This window comes from Carya illinoinensis, chromosome 10 (assembly GCF_018687715.1).
Source record: "Carya illinoinensis cultivar Pawnee chromosome 10, C.illinoinensisPawnee_v1, whole genome shotgun sequence".
Taxonomy (NCBI): Eukaryota; Viridiplantae; Streptophyta; class Magnoliopsida; order Fagales; family Juglandaceae; genus Carya; species Carya illinoinensis.
Genome location: NC_056761.1, coordinates 8,421,818 through 8,436,857, shown reverse-complemented (window position 1 = coordinate 8,436,857; position 15,040 = coordinate 8,421,818). Strand labels below are relative to the sequence as shown.

The following is a 15,040-nucleotide window of genomic DNA, read 5'->3' as shown; positions in this document are numbered from 1 at the left end:
TCTGAAACCCTCCATTTATCTTCTATGATGTTTTGTAGGGGTTTTGGGGAGAATGATGAAAGGCTGTCACAAGTACACGACTCCCGTTTCTGCAAGAGCAGCCTCTATCAGCTCTCTCACATACGTGTGTGTGTATTTCGAATGTTGAATGAAATGTCAAGATCCTTGCAGTTCTTAGGCTTTTGAGGTAGTTCGTTGTTGAACAAGAACTTGATAAATATGTAATGCTCATGTTCACTTGCAGGCAAAGCCACTGTTTAAGCACAGAAAAAAGTTCACATTAATGACTGATCCTATGCTAAGAGGAAAGTTCCCTGTAAAGGGCCTCTATCAAGCTCTGCTCTAGCAGTTGCTGCAATGCGTCTCTAAGAGGATGCTGGCACCCGACCATTGGTGGGTGATGTTGTAACCGCTCTTGAGTATCAAAGCTGAGAAATTATGAGAAAGGTACTACAGGTTCATCCAAATAAAATACAACTAAAAGAAAATCTCTACATCTATTTGTCTTTCTTTTTCGAGTACATGAAAACGTTGTACAGATCAAATAAGTACAAGAGTAGACTTTGGTGTCAATTACACGTGCATTAGAAGTTTACAAGACTTTTATCTTCGTTGATCAATCCTTCTTTCTTGTGTGAGACTCCAGAATTCTGTCTCCCAGCTCCAAGGCATTTCTCAAAGAAAGCACAATTAGGAAGATTATTATCAGATGAAGCAATCGTGAAGCACCAGAAACAGCACCATGTTATATATATATATATATATATATATATATATATATATAAAAGAAGAAGAAGAAGAAGAAGAAGAAGAAGAAGAAAAGAAAAGAAGAAGCTGCATAATGGATCCCCATGCACAACATAGGGGAACCTGACAAGGGTAATCTTATCATCATAGGAAAAAGGCATTGTTGAGCCATAGAACAAACTGGCTCAGAAAGTTTGGGAGCATCATCTAAATGTGCAAGTTATTTTTGAGGATTCTGTAATTGTAACCAGGAATTCTGTTCAGCCGATTCCTTTCTGCAACTTCAACAACAGAGCACATGTTTGGCAGGTGAGAACCAGTGCCTCTCCTCTTCTTCCTTTTCCATGTCATTAGCAAGAGCCAGAAACTAGGCCTGGAGTGACCGCTGGTGGAAGCCATGTCCACAATCTGTCCCCGAGGTTTTTGTGAGCTTTCACATGGGTCTATTTCGAGCTTTCCGAAATACTCAATTTCCTTTCTGACAAGTGATCCGACGGTGCCCCGTGTGCCTATCGAAACTGGAGCAATTGCAGCCATTTTCTCGGGAAACTTGGTGGAATTGGTACTGGCTTTATATTGCATTTTGTAAGGTATATTATGGAGGCTTGTGGATGAAGAAAGTTGGGTCCTTGGTCTTTATCAAGGTGGGGAATTGCTTTGAATATAGTTGGAGCATCTCCGCTTTAATCCCCAAAACAGACACTCATTCATCTGCTTTATCTTTAAGTGGACAGCATGAAATTTTGCATAATTGAATTTCTATGTGGGGACATTGCAATGAAAGCATGCATATTTTCCGAATAAATCTTTTTACCCTTTTGACTTCTTCGACCATGCAATCAAGTTTTTCCTTTGAGCAGTCTTGAGCCTTTGGGGCTGGATACTTTTGTTAATGATTGATAATTTCTCTGTTACGAATGAGGCAATTTCGATGAATGTTTATACTCTCTGTTCTGTGCTAAGCCATCATCATGTATTGATAAAATTAAAATTCCTTGTGCTTTTGATTCTTTAGTCATCATGCGTTTGGTACACTTCTTTTCTATTACTTCTTTTCCTTTCTGATTTCGTTGTCTTGCTTGAGTGCTTGTTACGTATGGGGTCCAACTGTTGCTGATATATCTCTTCGATTCTTTTGCTTTTTGAATAGGTCCCATTGTGTTCAACACTGCAATCTAAAGTAAAAAAAAAGTTATATGAGACACCATTATTTAAGGCCAAGGAAGCCATTGGTTATGTCTTCGATGTGCTCTAGGTTCCTTGAAATAGACGCTCATTTGTCAACCTTAATCAGTCGGGGGTACTCTCTGATTGTGATACCATTATTTCTTCTAAAAAAATTGCATTGCATCATTGAAAACATGACCATTTGGAATAATAAGAGATCAAAGGCTTGCACAAAAATGAAATAAAAGAAATTGGGGGAACTCGATCCCATACTGTCTACATATGGTCTGTACCGTTCAAAATGAAGATTGTAATACTCACCTTCATGAAAAAATCAGTTACGTCTACAGTACATTCCACATGCTCCTGTGCTCATTCTTGTTTTATTTATTTATTTGTTGACAGTGAATTTTTATTTATGTGTATGATATTTGGTTCACAAACTATTGTCTACTGGGAAGATGACATGAATACCTTAACCTTCGATGAGAGGCTAGAGCATGTTTCAGAGCAACATCAACACTCGCACCATCCCGGAATAATGAGTCATACAATTCACAGATAAACTGTGACAGTTCCTCCTCATCTTCATCCCAACAAGTGGAACGGTCACCAATTTTCTCAGGGTCACTATCTTCCCAATCACTCATTGAACTGGCAGGTTCAGCTTCTTCATCTTCTGCCTCTTCCTCTCCAATCTCAAACTTGCCATTTTCAAAAATATTGAACTCCCCTGATCCATGAAAGTTTGTCAGCTGCGTTTCACGGGGTTCGGTGGAAGAACATACAACAGCTTTAGCACCAGAGTCAAGAAAGGCTTTAATCAGAGTTAAATTAAGCCCATATGTTCCCGTGCAAATTATGATCCTATCCCTCCAAGCTCCAACCTAAAATTATTCAAAACAAAAGCAACGGCCACATCAATGAAAAAAGAGGAATATTAGAGAAACTATTTTTTTTTTTTTTTTATAGGTTAAAGTAAAACTTTATTAGACTACATTAGAGCAACATTTGCAGAGCTATATAAAAGAGAGCGCTTCAAACAGCAAGCAATGTGCCTTCAAGGAGCAATTCTCTCCCCAGGCAAAAGGGAGTGTCCACAAAGATTATAAGCGAAATACAGGAAAAGAAGAGACTTAAAAACTTAATTCTTTTTTATTTTTATTTTTTATTTTTTTATTTATATGAGGGATAATTCTCAAAATCAACATCTTCTCCACACTTTCTGTGTAAAAATATGAGATTTGACAATGTGAACTGCTTTATTCCTATTAGTGAACTACGACCTCTCTATCTATCACTTTCCTTTTAAGTGAAAGCAAAAACTCTCTAGATCTTGTTTATAAGCCCAGCAAAGACCTAACAGAGTAATAACGAAGCACAGCATACAACACCATAAACTGCCCATGTTACATCTTGTTTTTGCTGTTGCAATGATATGAAGTACCACATCCAAGACTACTTCTTTTCATAAGTAAAATAATATTTTACTGAATCAAGTAAATAGGCAAGCCCAAGTGCACAGATTTCATAAAGTTTGGAAGCCAAACTCTAAAATTGATCCAATAGCTGTTATTTTCCCCCTTTTAACTTATACAAAATCATGCCATACGTGAGGATTATCCAATAAAATTGGAGGTACTGTCTCTCTTTCTAAAAAAAACGACATAAAAAATCCCCCCTTCTAATAATAGTCATCACTTACTATGGAAATCAGATCATTATTGAAGATCTAAAAAACTATGAAGTTAGGAGCACGAATAGACTTGACAGCTGTGAATATACAACTATTAAATTCGAAATGGAAAAAATCAAATAATCTTCTGTGGAACATCTCTCTCATTTCCAACCAGAATAAATCATTCTATTTGGTTTCCAAAGGATTGTTGTTAGTTTGCCTTGGGCTGTCTCATGGTTACTTGTACAGTTGACCTACAATAGTATCTTGACCGAACCCAGGTCCAAGACCAACAGCTAATCCAGCAGCATTAACGGAAATGTCAGACTAAGCAAGGAGGACAACAGGTAGGAGCAATGGAGGTGCAGACTCTAGAGTGTAACACCTCAAATGCCACATTGAGTGGGTGAATTATGAGTGTGATTTGAATTTCAAGTCCCACAATGGTTACTTATTATGTGGAATTAGATTTATAGTGTTAATATGGAGTACAATGCTCATACTCCAATTGTGGAGTATGAGCATGAATATGGCTAGCGTTTTTTTTCCACCATTACAAATGCTATTAGAGCAGGCCTAGTTACATCATCAGCGCTTGGGCACTACAGTGCGATATGAGCCAATGCCCGTATTAGTTATTTACTAGGTGGTTCAGCTTATAATAATTCCAAATAGCTCTTACAGTAACTTTGCCTAATCCTTTTGGAGTATAAGCAAATATGTAACTAGTGGTTTCCTTGGATCGTTGCATTAGAGAGATTTCATGTTACTAATATATTAAAAACGAAATTCCAACATGTCAGTTTGATCCTATAAGAGCTTGCCAATAAGTACTTGGTACTATGATCATTGGAAGAATAATACCTTCTAAAGCTCCACATGATTTAGAAGAAAAGGGTAAACTATTTGGGAGTAATTGATGGCCAAGAACATACCATCCAACGAATGTCATCAGGAGTTAAGTGCATAGAAGGGACTGTTCTACGAAACATATATGCCCCAATCTCTTGGTCATCTTCCATAACCTTCAAAAATGTCAAACAAAGATCACACCAAGTTCAGTAGTTTGATAAGTTCCAACTAGTAACATAAGAGAAAACCGAGAAAGAAAATTAGGGGGCACCTACTTGGGTTTGGCACCCTATATAACGATGTACAATGCTTCCAACTTGGAACTGTGGTCTTAATGCAACCAAATCAGCAACGGTTGAAATATTGCTAAGAAGTGATGCCTCCTTTTTGCGACATCTCCGCATCACTGAAAACAAGTTCAATTTAACACACTGCACAAATTTATCTGCAAGCTCTCCGGGTTCAGCCACCACAAATACATCATTCTGCCAACTAGAGCAATAAGTAACCAGCAGATTAGGAATAATACACTCAAACAACTCAACAAGCACAAAATGGAAACTGAAACAACAGGGGCTTGTGTACCTTAATATTGAGCCAAAAGAGTCATTTTGAAGGGACAAATGTATGATGCCCACTTGTGGTGAGTTCTGCAATTTCTCATGCAGTGATCGAACAGGTAAAGAAAGCTTTCTGGGCCCTGGAGGAGATATTGGGAGTGATGCAGCTGCCTTTCCAGATTCACCATCCAAGCTTAAATGGGGGACCACATCAATTCTGCCAAGCCTCTGTGGGCCAAAATCAGGACTGTAAAGAAGTGGGCTTGATGGGAAGCTTCCAGGGAACAGAGGTGATTCAAATGGTGTTGGAAATGTTGCTGTTGGCACAGTCTTCACTATCCCTGAAGTCCCTCGAATAAGGGATAGCCGTATTCCAGTTCGGGAGCAAAATGACTCGAGTGCTCGAGCATGGTGCACAGTTCTTCCTGAATCTGGATTATGTGAAGCTTCAACAAGTAATACATTGTGCCTCCACCCCAGAGAAGGTCCACCGACAGCTAGCACAGTAGAAGACGAGAAGAAGTTAAGGTCCAGAGAAACAAGTACCAAGATGATTTCCTACTAAAACCAATTATAGAAATAGCAGCACTAGTACCTACACTTGACCCCTTCGCCTTGGGGAAATGATGAGTTCTCATATTCTCGGACCATTTCTCATCATTTTGGTAAGGAAGAAGCAGTCTCTCACAGACATTCTTGAAGGCTTGAGAATTATTTCGGATGTATTTCTCAACTGCGGCTTCCAATTTCAGCCAGACAGCTGGATCAGTCTCATCCAGTTCCATATCACAACTTTCATCAACTGCAAGGAAGACCAGACCAGGTGGAATACTGATTCGAGATACAGAAATTTCATTACAAGACTATTGACGGAATACAAAGGAGATCTTTTAAATCCATGAATAGGCTGCACTAGAGCAGTCCTGGGTACCTGACAGGTTAAGCTCAGCTCAGTCAAAATTGAGAGAGCTCAAGCTAAGTTCCAACTCGACTCAAAGCCATAAAATTCTAGCTCATGTGTGCTCAGAAATACACTTACAGAATCACTAGCTTTTATGGCTCAGCTCAAGAGGCAAGTTAGGGATGCTCACAAAAATGATCACTGTGAACCCAAGTGTCAACTCTCAGCTGATGACCTCTAAATATCTATGGAGTCTGGAAAGGACATAATAAAAGACCGCACAACTTCTTTCTTCATTTTCTTTCTCGTGTTAATTCAAATCAATAGACTAATATGTAGACCAATGACACAGCAGGCATAACGAGCTTCTCAATACAGACACCTAGCTGCAAGTGCTACAAAATTACCATTCCACAGGCTCGTGAACCAATGAGCTGAGTCAGATATGGCTCGAGCTTGGCTTATTCTATAAATGACTAAGCCAACCGAGGCTCCAGTCACACCGCCCATTTACAATCCCACCCTTCCTTTATAGCTTGTATAAAATTCCAAAGTCATCACTGTACCTGGATTAAATCGAAAATACTGTATTTCAGGGAGCATAGGCAGCAATGTGCTTAAAGCTTCCTCTACCCGATCTACAGAGCATGCACTCTCAATCAACACTTGCCCAGTATCCAGATAACGCCAACCACCTTTCCGCACCTGCAACAACAGAGATTGTAGAGACCATTATCACTAGTATCCACATGAAGGCAACTTCACAATCCCTGTAATTCTTTGACAATGTTTCAACATAGTTTCCACTGACTATTTTTTTCAATGTCTTTGCCGAGAGAGAGAGAGATGACTACTCTTTATACACCGGAAGATATCTGGAAAGCCTAGTACTTCTGAGATAACAAAACAACAGTCCTCATTCCACTAAATTTTAAGCATCAATTGATTTACCAAAAATAAATTATGCATTCATGATGAATTTCCAAGAGAGCATGGGGTTGTCAAGTTCAGGTTCTCACCATCAGGGACAGTATAAAAGAAACATGGAGATCTAGGTCATGTTTGGGCTTGGATTTAAGATATCCCGAGAATGAATACTCTGTAAAATATTCTCCCTTTTTCAAGCTCAACAAATTATTATGACTACTGTGAAAAAGTTGAGATTTAGCCAATAAAGTAAGAGTTTTATAATGGGCCCTTAAAAACAAAAAAGAAGCTGCCAGCAATTACCTTTGTTGGAACAGAACCACAACCAATGGAAACTAAGCAGTCAATTCTTGTGTCAGGCCAAAGAAGTTGGGCTTCTCTTACGGAAAAAATAGTAGGATTGTTCGCCACTATTGCACCATCTTGCCAGCGCAGCACATCTACCGAAATTAGAAGGAAAAATTCTATGATCAAGAGACAATAGAACGAGAAAAAGGGAAAATGCCTAACATGCTGAACTTAGTCGAGAAAAATGGTGACAACAGCCAAAGGATGATCCAATTTAAACAACTACAGTACAGGTAAAGAATACCATCTGAGAAATCATCAAGATAATATGGAGCAGCAGAAGATGCTCTTATAGCTTGCCATACTTCGTGCTTACAACTTCCAATAAAAGCACTGCGCTTATAGCCAGCTTGATCATCTGTAGGAGGCAATCCTTGCATAGTAATTCCTGAACTTTCTGAGATTGCAAGAGGCACCTCTAGTGTTCCAGCAGGATACTGCAATTTGAGAGGAAAAAATATTATTCAGAGAAATTACCACAAACAAAACCATGGAACCACCAACAGTTACTGTAATTACCACAACCGTAGTAGACCTATGCAACATAATTCCATGATGCATTGCAAAAGTTAAAAAGTAATAATATGTCCAAATGTAATAACAGGAACTCTTGGTATCAAACCTGATAATTGCGAAATATAAACGGCTGAGCTGGTACTACGCTCACCAAGGTTGATACAACAAATACTTTGGGAATGTTTTTCACTGCAGACTCTATTAAAAGGTCCCCATCATCATCCGCACATATTTCCTTCAACAACCTCTGAAACTGATCTGCGCTGTGCTGCAAGATAATGTGTTAGTGTCTTTTACTAATGAATAGGGAGTGGTAAAGATAAAACAAAAAACTGATGTTTTAAAATATAAGCAGTTGACTTGTTTGTATAAAATAATGACTTTCCTTCATCCAGTAAAATTCCAAACTCATGAGAATCACAGGTGCTTCATGAAAGATAAGACAAATCACAGTTATAATACAAGGTGCAAATTATTTAGGGAGTCAGCAATTTTCTGAAGTATTTTTGTTGTTAAGTCATTCTCCTATGCCTCCCGCACCCAGAAAGGAGAAAATATCTTGTCAAAGCAAAAGACAATCTGAAGGATACTATTTTTCTTTCAAGAACGATTAACCTATGCACACCTCCTCATAACAACAATATCAGGAAACTTGTGAGGAACAAAGGAAGAAAAGCCATATTCAATGAAATTATATGTGTAAAAAAGAGCACAAACGATAGAAGTAACCCATACTTTTGATCCATGTACAACCACTCTAAAACTCTGTGATGAACTCTTATAAAGTTGATCCAACTTTTCAATCCAAGTTGCAGCTTCATTGTCCTTTGGCACAGGATCAGCAAAGACGAGTTTTCCTAAGATTCCAAAAATTCAGTGGGATAAATAATTTGCAGAACAAATAAAAAAAAAGAATCATGTGTACTATGTTTCTGACTTTAGCATACTTACCAAGGTTTTTATATATTTCTTCACACCGTTCCAAGGTCATTAACTTGACACCAAGGGCAACAGCAAGCATGCCACCCGTTGATGTTCCACATATAAGGTCAAACATCTCATGTATCTGCTTTCCAGTTCCCTTCTCAATTTCTTTAAGAATCTGCACGGTTGCCATACCTTTCATGCCACCACCATCCATTGAGAGGATGCGTAGTCCTTGCTTTGCTATTGGTCTACCTTTTATCGCACGTCGTAGATTTTCATTCTCCCCTAAAAGGATACAATGAAAGATCTATCAGGTTAAACAAGCTCAAAACAGAAATAACCTAGATCAAGAAACAGACCAAGAATTGCCAAGGCACGAGCTGCAGCTTTATTCACAGATGGTTCAGGGGCAACTGTCAAATGCAAGAGCAGTTCCAGCAAACTTTCAGAAGTTACCAGAATATGGCGGTTCTCCAAACAGAAGGCCAAATTTCCAACTGCTAACAAAGCCAACCTTTGTATCTAATTAAAGATAAACCTTAAAATATTACTTCACCATGCAATAGAATGGAACCAATAAGACCCAATATATTATGAGAAGTAGAGAACTTGCCTCAGGGTTTTTATTGGCACATAAAATTTTTAAGGATTTCAATACATCCTTCGTCAACATCTTCTGAGCTACAGTGTCAGATGCAAAAGCTAACTTCACCACGACTTGCAATACAGATATTACTTCTTCCTGACCAACAGATTTCAGCACTGTTTTAATGGGTTGCATGATATCAGCTCTCATCAAATGCATTGCGACAGAAACATCAGCAGCAAGAGCTGAAAGAGCGAAGCATGCTTGTTCAACCTGTTGGAAGCAATTATTACCCAAAATAGGAACAGAAACAAATAATATTTTACTTACAAGAGAAAGTATTATCATACATACCACATGATGGTTGTCACTGCTAATCATACTTATAAGCTGACGCACTGCATTCTCATCTTTACCAACAACTACCCGGTTTCCTTGGTCTTGCATTATCTTTGCTAGTGCAGATGCTAGTAAAGGGTGATGACAAGAAGAAAAACGGAATATAAGAGAGAAGAAGGCACTTAGCTTATGTCTAGATGCAACAAAATAAGAACTGTTTTCCATCTGCAATTACCAAAAGAAGGTGTATATATATTCAACTCCACATGTTATCTAGACTCAAGAGAAAGCGAAAACTTCCATTAGATCTGTATCATCCATACCTCTATTTGCACATGCACTGATCTTAAATTTTCATCAGCTACAATTCTGATATTTGCAAGAGACAAATGGCGAAGTTTGTGCAATGGCAAAATTTCAGGGAGGAATTCAAGAGGATTACCAAAGAGTCTTAGAACCTGCAACTCAGCCATTGCCCTAACATAAAAGTAGTAACAATAATATTATTATTATTAAAAATTAAAAAAACAATAGAACACTAATTTAGAAAAATTTTGGACTTCACCACCTTTGTGGACTAGAAAGCAGAAAAATGCTAAATTAGTTATCAAATGACCTGAAGTCAAGGAGAGGCCGAACAAGCTTGTTATGCTCCAATGATAATTCCACCAGTCCAACACATTGTCTTAGTTCCACTGCTTAGAATTCCAGCCAAAAACAGACAAATGGAAAGTTCCATCGTTACTAGCTTGACCTCCATGAGCATGGGTTAATTTTATATGTTCAGCGTGCAAATAAATTTTTGATAAGAATTCAACATGCAAATAACATAATTAAACAAGTCAATAAAGGTTACTAGTTAGATATACAAAATAATTGCATGCATACCAGGTACTGAAACCAGCATGTTGTAATCAACCCTAAGCACTTTTAAGCTTTTCAGCTCACCAAGCTCCGATGGCAAAAGTGTTAGCTTGTTGTTATCAAGGTAAAGCTTCTCAAGATGAGGCAAACGAGTTACCTCAACAGGGAATGCCTGTCAATAGTAGACAACACATAGGCTGTAATATGCTTAATTTGAATGACTATTCCGGCCCAACAAACCAATATGGGCCAAGATTATACAGGTGGTCAACCGCAACATTTGCCACTTTTTAATTTGAAACTGTCACTCTCTAAATTATGCAGTCTGTGTTCTGTTCAGTTACTGTTACTAGAAGCAGAATGATTCAAAGAAGAAAGTATTCTTTTTATCTTCAAACAAGATTTTATTGACATAAGAATAGGCAAGAGCAATTAAGAAAGTATTGAAATTAGTAAGTATCACAACAGTTCCAGTTCCCAATAACTGTAGAGAGCAGACAGTATCTAGCACCAGCCAATAACGGTTGCACCAGAGTTTAAATATTAAACAAGAACTTAAAGAACTACAGAATCCCATTCCCTACTGAAATGAGACCATAAATTCCCCCCTTCTGCCAATTCCATATTGCCAATTCACTTAATGAGAGAGAGAGATAACAAAATGAGTTAAAGATACTTTTTACTGCTACACTACCAAATCTATATACTTTGCACCCTGAACTGTCAAAACTGACAAACGCATCATCCAATTACCACCAATGGTAAAAAAGCAGCCTCTGTTGAGATCTAACAGTCAAGAAGATTGAGTAGCATTGCCTATTTGTGGCCCTCTTAGTAGTCAAACTTGAACTGATGGTACTATTTGCTAATTCTTGGTTCTTAATGGGTGAAATGGGTCATTTTTGATAGTCTATTGGAACAATGTGTAAATAGATGTGTATGGATCCAATTTTATCGGATGTTTCTGAAGGGACAATGTGTAAAAAAGGGTAACAAAATTTGTTTAACCCTGTCCTCCAGCACATGGAAAGAATTATATGAAAGAAAAGTGCATAGAAAACAAAAGAATGCATTCTACGCTGTATTTTGGTTACAGCTTGTTCACAACTAAACCACTAGCACTATAAATGAATCAATCCATTCAATTGCTCACCCCATGCTTGCCTAGTTAAACTCGAACCGAGCTCGACTCATCAAAAAAAGAAAAAACAAGCTTGATAGTGAAAGTAGAAACCCACTTGATTAATAAATAACACATACTCCATTAAACTCAACTTGACTCGGTTGTTTATACCCTGATTTGACTCGATTACAGCTTATTCATATATTTTTAAATATATATTTATAATTTATTCCTATATATTAATATTCTTATAAATATATATATATACACAAATATTTTTTTTGATAATTATATATATACACAAATATGTATGTATTAAATTGAATAATAGAAGTATAGTAACCTTTATAATTAAGGACTTTGTAGGAACCATATAAAAAATGTTGATATATATTGTTGTATAATGTGCATACTGCCATACACATGCTATGTCACCATTGCAAAACCAGTATATACCACAAGTGTCATGTGATGATGGGGAACCACCCCACGGCAGAGCCCTTAAGTCACATGACTTATGTAGACATATAACATTTGGTTATTAGGAATAAATATCGACTGGTTACATACTGTAATAGATAAATTATATAAAATGCCTATGATTTTTTTTATGACACTGCTTATAAGTAGTCTATAGTCTGTAGTAACATATTATGATTTTTTATTTTTATTTTCTCTTTAAAGTGATTTTTATTAATGTTATCCCATTTGTAATTATTTAGGTTGAAATTTAGAAAAGTGTAAGACACTTTTTTTCCTTTTTTTTTTTATTTCTAAATTTTTATTCATTCATAATTTTTTTTTTTTTTTTTTTGAGAAAAGTAAGAAGTATATTATAAAAGAATCGGCAAAAGCCACGTTCAGATTCATTCATAAAAATTTTACAATCTTATAATTCAAAATAGGTTCTATATTTTAGTAGTTAAAATTTTATTAATTTAATATTTGTAAATTTGTATTTTTAATTATTTAATTTCATTCAAATAAATAACAATATTTTAAAATAACATGAAGAATGCTCAACAAATAACTTAACTTGGATATAACTTGTTAATGAATATGTATAAAGATCGAAACATATCGACTCGGCTCGGGCTTGAATTTTTTAAGTTAAGCTCGCCAAGCATATCAAATCATCTCTGACATCTCATATGAATGATCAGTATGGCGAAAAATAAAAAGAACAGAAATTGATATTCCCACTTATACCGAAGCATTAATCGAGAGAAATAAGCGAAAGTGAAAAAAATAAAGTTTTGCTACTTAAAAACGAATTCACGTATCTGTTTTTATATTTACAATTTAAAATAGTATTACTTTTAATAAAATTTACTTTCTAACAAATCATTTTGGATAAGGACGGTGCTACTCTGCCGCTGCACCGCTCCATTTGACCGTACGGTCAAAATTTTTTTTTTTTTTTACTTTTCGTTTCAGATTTTTTTAATATATTTAAACATTTTTAAAAAATATAAAAAAAATATCAATACACTTAAAATCATTTTCTTAATCACAAAGTAAAAAAAACAAATTAAAAAAAAATTTTTTATAACCAGCGGTCACTTTAAAGGGGCACGGGAAAGCGGCATACAAGCATTTTTCTTTTGGATAGATATAGGTATTGGTGTACAGAACTTACAATTTTTTCAAAAAGAAATTAAAACTCACCGACAAGCCACATCCACAGAGACTGAGCACAGTGACGCTCTTCCAATGCTCACCACAGTCGGAGACACCGTCTGCAACCCCAGGCATCAGCGGGGAGAGGTTCGACCTTAACAAGCGCGTCAACACCCCGGTCCCGTCGTTCTGCTGCCCCGACCCGGTCGACTTAGTCATCGTCACGGACCTTACATCCTCCCTCCTCTTCACCACCCTCATCTCCACCCCCACATTTGGCCCCCCCACTGCCTCCTCCTCCCCGGGCCTCAACTCCACTTCCACTGCGTCCTGCGGCATCGGCAGCGCCACCATGAGCTGCGACTGGAGCCTCAAATACACCTGATCCTCGTCATCCGCGGCAGACCAGTCCAATTCGATTCGAAATCCTAGCTCTTGATCTTGCGACATGATCGATGCCGAAGACGAAGAAGACGAGCTCGACGAAGATGCCGACGACGTACGGCCAGGATTCTCCTGAGACTCTTCATTGCCGTAGTTCAGCCTGAGGTGGAAGGTCTCGGAGGGTCGCTTCCAGCCCAATCCCCAAGACATTGTTGTTAATAATATCGTAGATAATTTAGGATTTCCAGACGGTCTGATTGGAGGGTCGCGAATTGAGATGGAATGGTGATATACTAACATAACATCGCGATGATCATTTCTATGTCTGAGCGAAAATCAAGTTTAAGTTCAACATTGCGGTTTCGATATGGCACGGGAATGGAAATTAGGGTGAGTAACTTGAGAGGAAGGCGATGAGATCAATGGCGGGAGAGAAACGCGGATGTTGAAGTTCGCAGCTTTACACATGGCAGATACTAGAAATGTGTAACGGAAACAAACAGAAGGTCTGTATTGCTGTATACTTGCGGTTGGTTTGTGAAGCGGCGTCGTACTGATTTTTTTTATGTCCACAAGAAAACTTGGTCATTACTCATGTATTTTAGTTAGGCTGAGGGCGTGATTCTACCGTAAAATTTTCAAAAAAATTTAATAATTTCATTTTCATCACTTAAATATAAAATCATTTTTAATTTCAAATTTTTAATATTTTTATCTAATTATTATTCAAAGAAAAAAATTTAATATAATTTTTAAAAACTTTAAAATAAGATTATTTTAATTTTTTATTTCATTACTATTTATAAAATTTTAAAATACTCTACTGTACATTTTATTTAGAAATATTACGCTGTGGTGTGATAAGTTTTGTACTGTTAGTACGTGAGAATTTCATGAGTAACCACATAAAAATGTATTTATTCTTATTAAGAAAATTAAATTAAATTAAAGTTTTTATAATCAATTTAAAATGACATAGAAAACAGAAGAGAGAATGACGTGATTCTCCTTGCGACCACCAAACTTTGGACGGATTTGGCCCCGGCACTTGTGGTTGGACGAGGAAAACCTTTTTTTATTTTATTTTAAATATTATTATTATTTATTTACTTTTACTTTTGAAATAAATAATAATAATTTTCTGTATGGGACGACCACATATTTTTGGGTTAATTAAGATAAACAAAATTTATAATCGAGGGACCTGTTCCAAAACTTGTCATAACATTGACTATATATATATATATATATTTTAAATGAAGCTTTTATTCATCAAAGGCCTTAAAATAAGAAAACAATACATGGAGGACAAACCTTTTTATTCACTTCTACATCACTAACAAATAATGTTGATCTAGCTAAAGAGTGAGCTACACTATTAGCCTCCCTCTTCACATGATGTGTAGACCAATTAGTAAAACTCAAAAGCTTTGACTTAATATCACTTAGCACCATACCATAACTAAAAAGGTTATCACTGTCCTTTGAGATGTCTGTTATA

General features: G+C 36.8%; 2 protein-coding genes across 6 annotated transcripts; both read right to left on the bottom strand.

Annotated features, from left to right (window-relative positions):
- Positions 1–436: 436 nt before the first annotated feature.
- LOC122279236 (phospholipase A I-like) lies at positions 437–14,045 on the bottom strand. 5 transcript variants are annotated; one of them, XM_043089695.1, is made up of 19 exons: positions 13,204–14,044; positions 10,437–10,584; positions 10,165–10,243; positions 9,872–10,025; positions 9,564–9,773; positions 9,237–9,482; positions 8,983–9,145; positions 8,648–8,908; positions 8,432–8,553; positions 7,803–7,964; positions 7,425–7,617; positions 7,136–7,272; positions 6,472–6,610; positions 5,600–5,806; positions 5,030–5,501; positions 4,720–4,936; positions 4,528–4,617; positions 2,389–2,801; positions 437–1,922 (listed from the first exon to the last, which is right to left on the bottom strand). In XM_043089695.1, the coding sequence occupies exons 1-19, from the start codon at positions 13,837–13,839 to the stop codon at positions 1,910–1,912; spliced, it is 4,062 nt and encodes a 1,353-aa protein (XP_042945629.1). In that variant the 5' UTR covers positions 13,840–14,044; the 3' UTR covers positions 437–1,909. The 5 variants fall into 5 exon arrangements, with proteins under 5 accessions (XP_042945629.1, XP_042945628.1, XP_042945627.1 ...); XM_043089694.1 differs by lacking the exon at positions 437–1,922 and having other exon boundaries at positions 2,123–2,801; positions 13,204–14,041; XM_043089693.1 differs by lacking the exon at positions 437–1,922 and having other exon boundaries at positions 2,123–2,801; positions 4,720–5,501; positions 13,204–14,045.
- On the bottom strand, positions 955–1,284 carry LOC122278382. Its single transcript, XM_043088577.1, has one exon. It carries the CDS (start codon positions 1,282–1,284, stop codon positions 955–957), a length of 330 nt encoding a protein of 109 aa, XP_042944511.1.
- Positions 14,046–15,040: the final 995 nt, after the last annotated feature.

Bases quoted from the DNA above. Each gene is read 5' to 3' on its own strand.
- LOC122278382 (XM_043088577.1), bottom strand. From the start codon at position 1,284: ATGGCTGCAATTGCTCCAGTTTCGATAGGCACACGGGGCACCGTCGGA.
- LOC122279236 (XM_043089693.1), bottom strand. From the start codon at position 13,839: ATGTTAGTATATCACCATTCCATCTCAATTCGCGACCCTCCAATCAGA. The intron at 9,483-9,563 runs GTATGTATGATA...TGCTTCCAACAG, and splicing joins GCAGTGACAACCATCATGTG to GTTGAACAAGCATGCTTCGC. The intron at 6,611-7,135 runs GTAATTGCTGGC...CTGTTGTTGCAG, and splicing joins GTGGTTCTGTTCCAACAAAG to GTGCGGAAAGGTGGTTGGCG.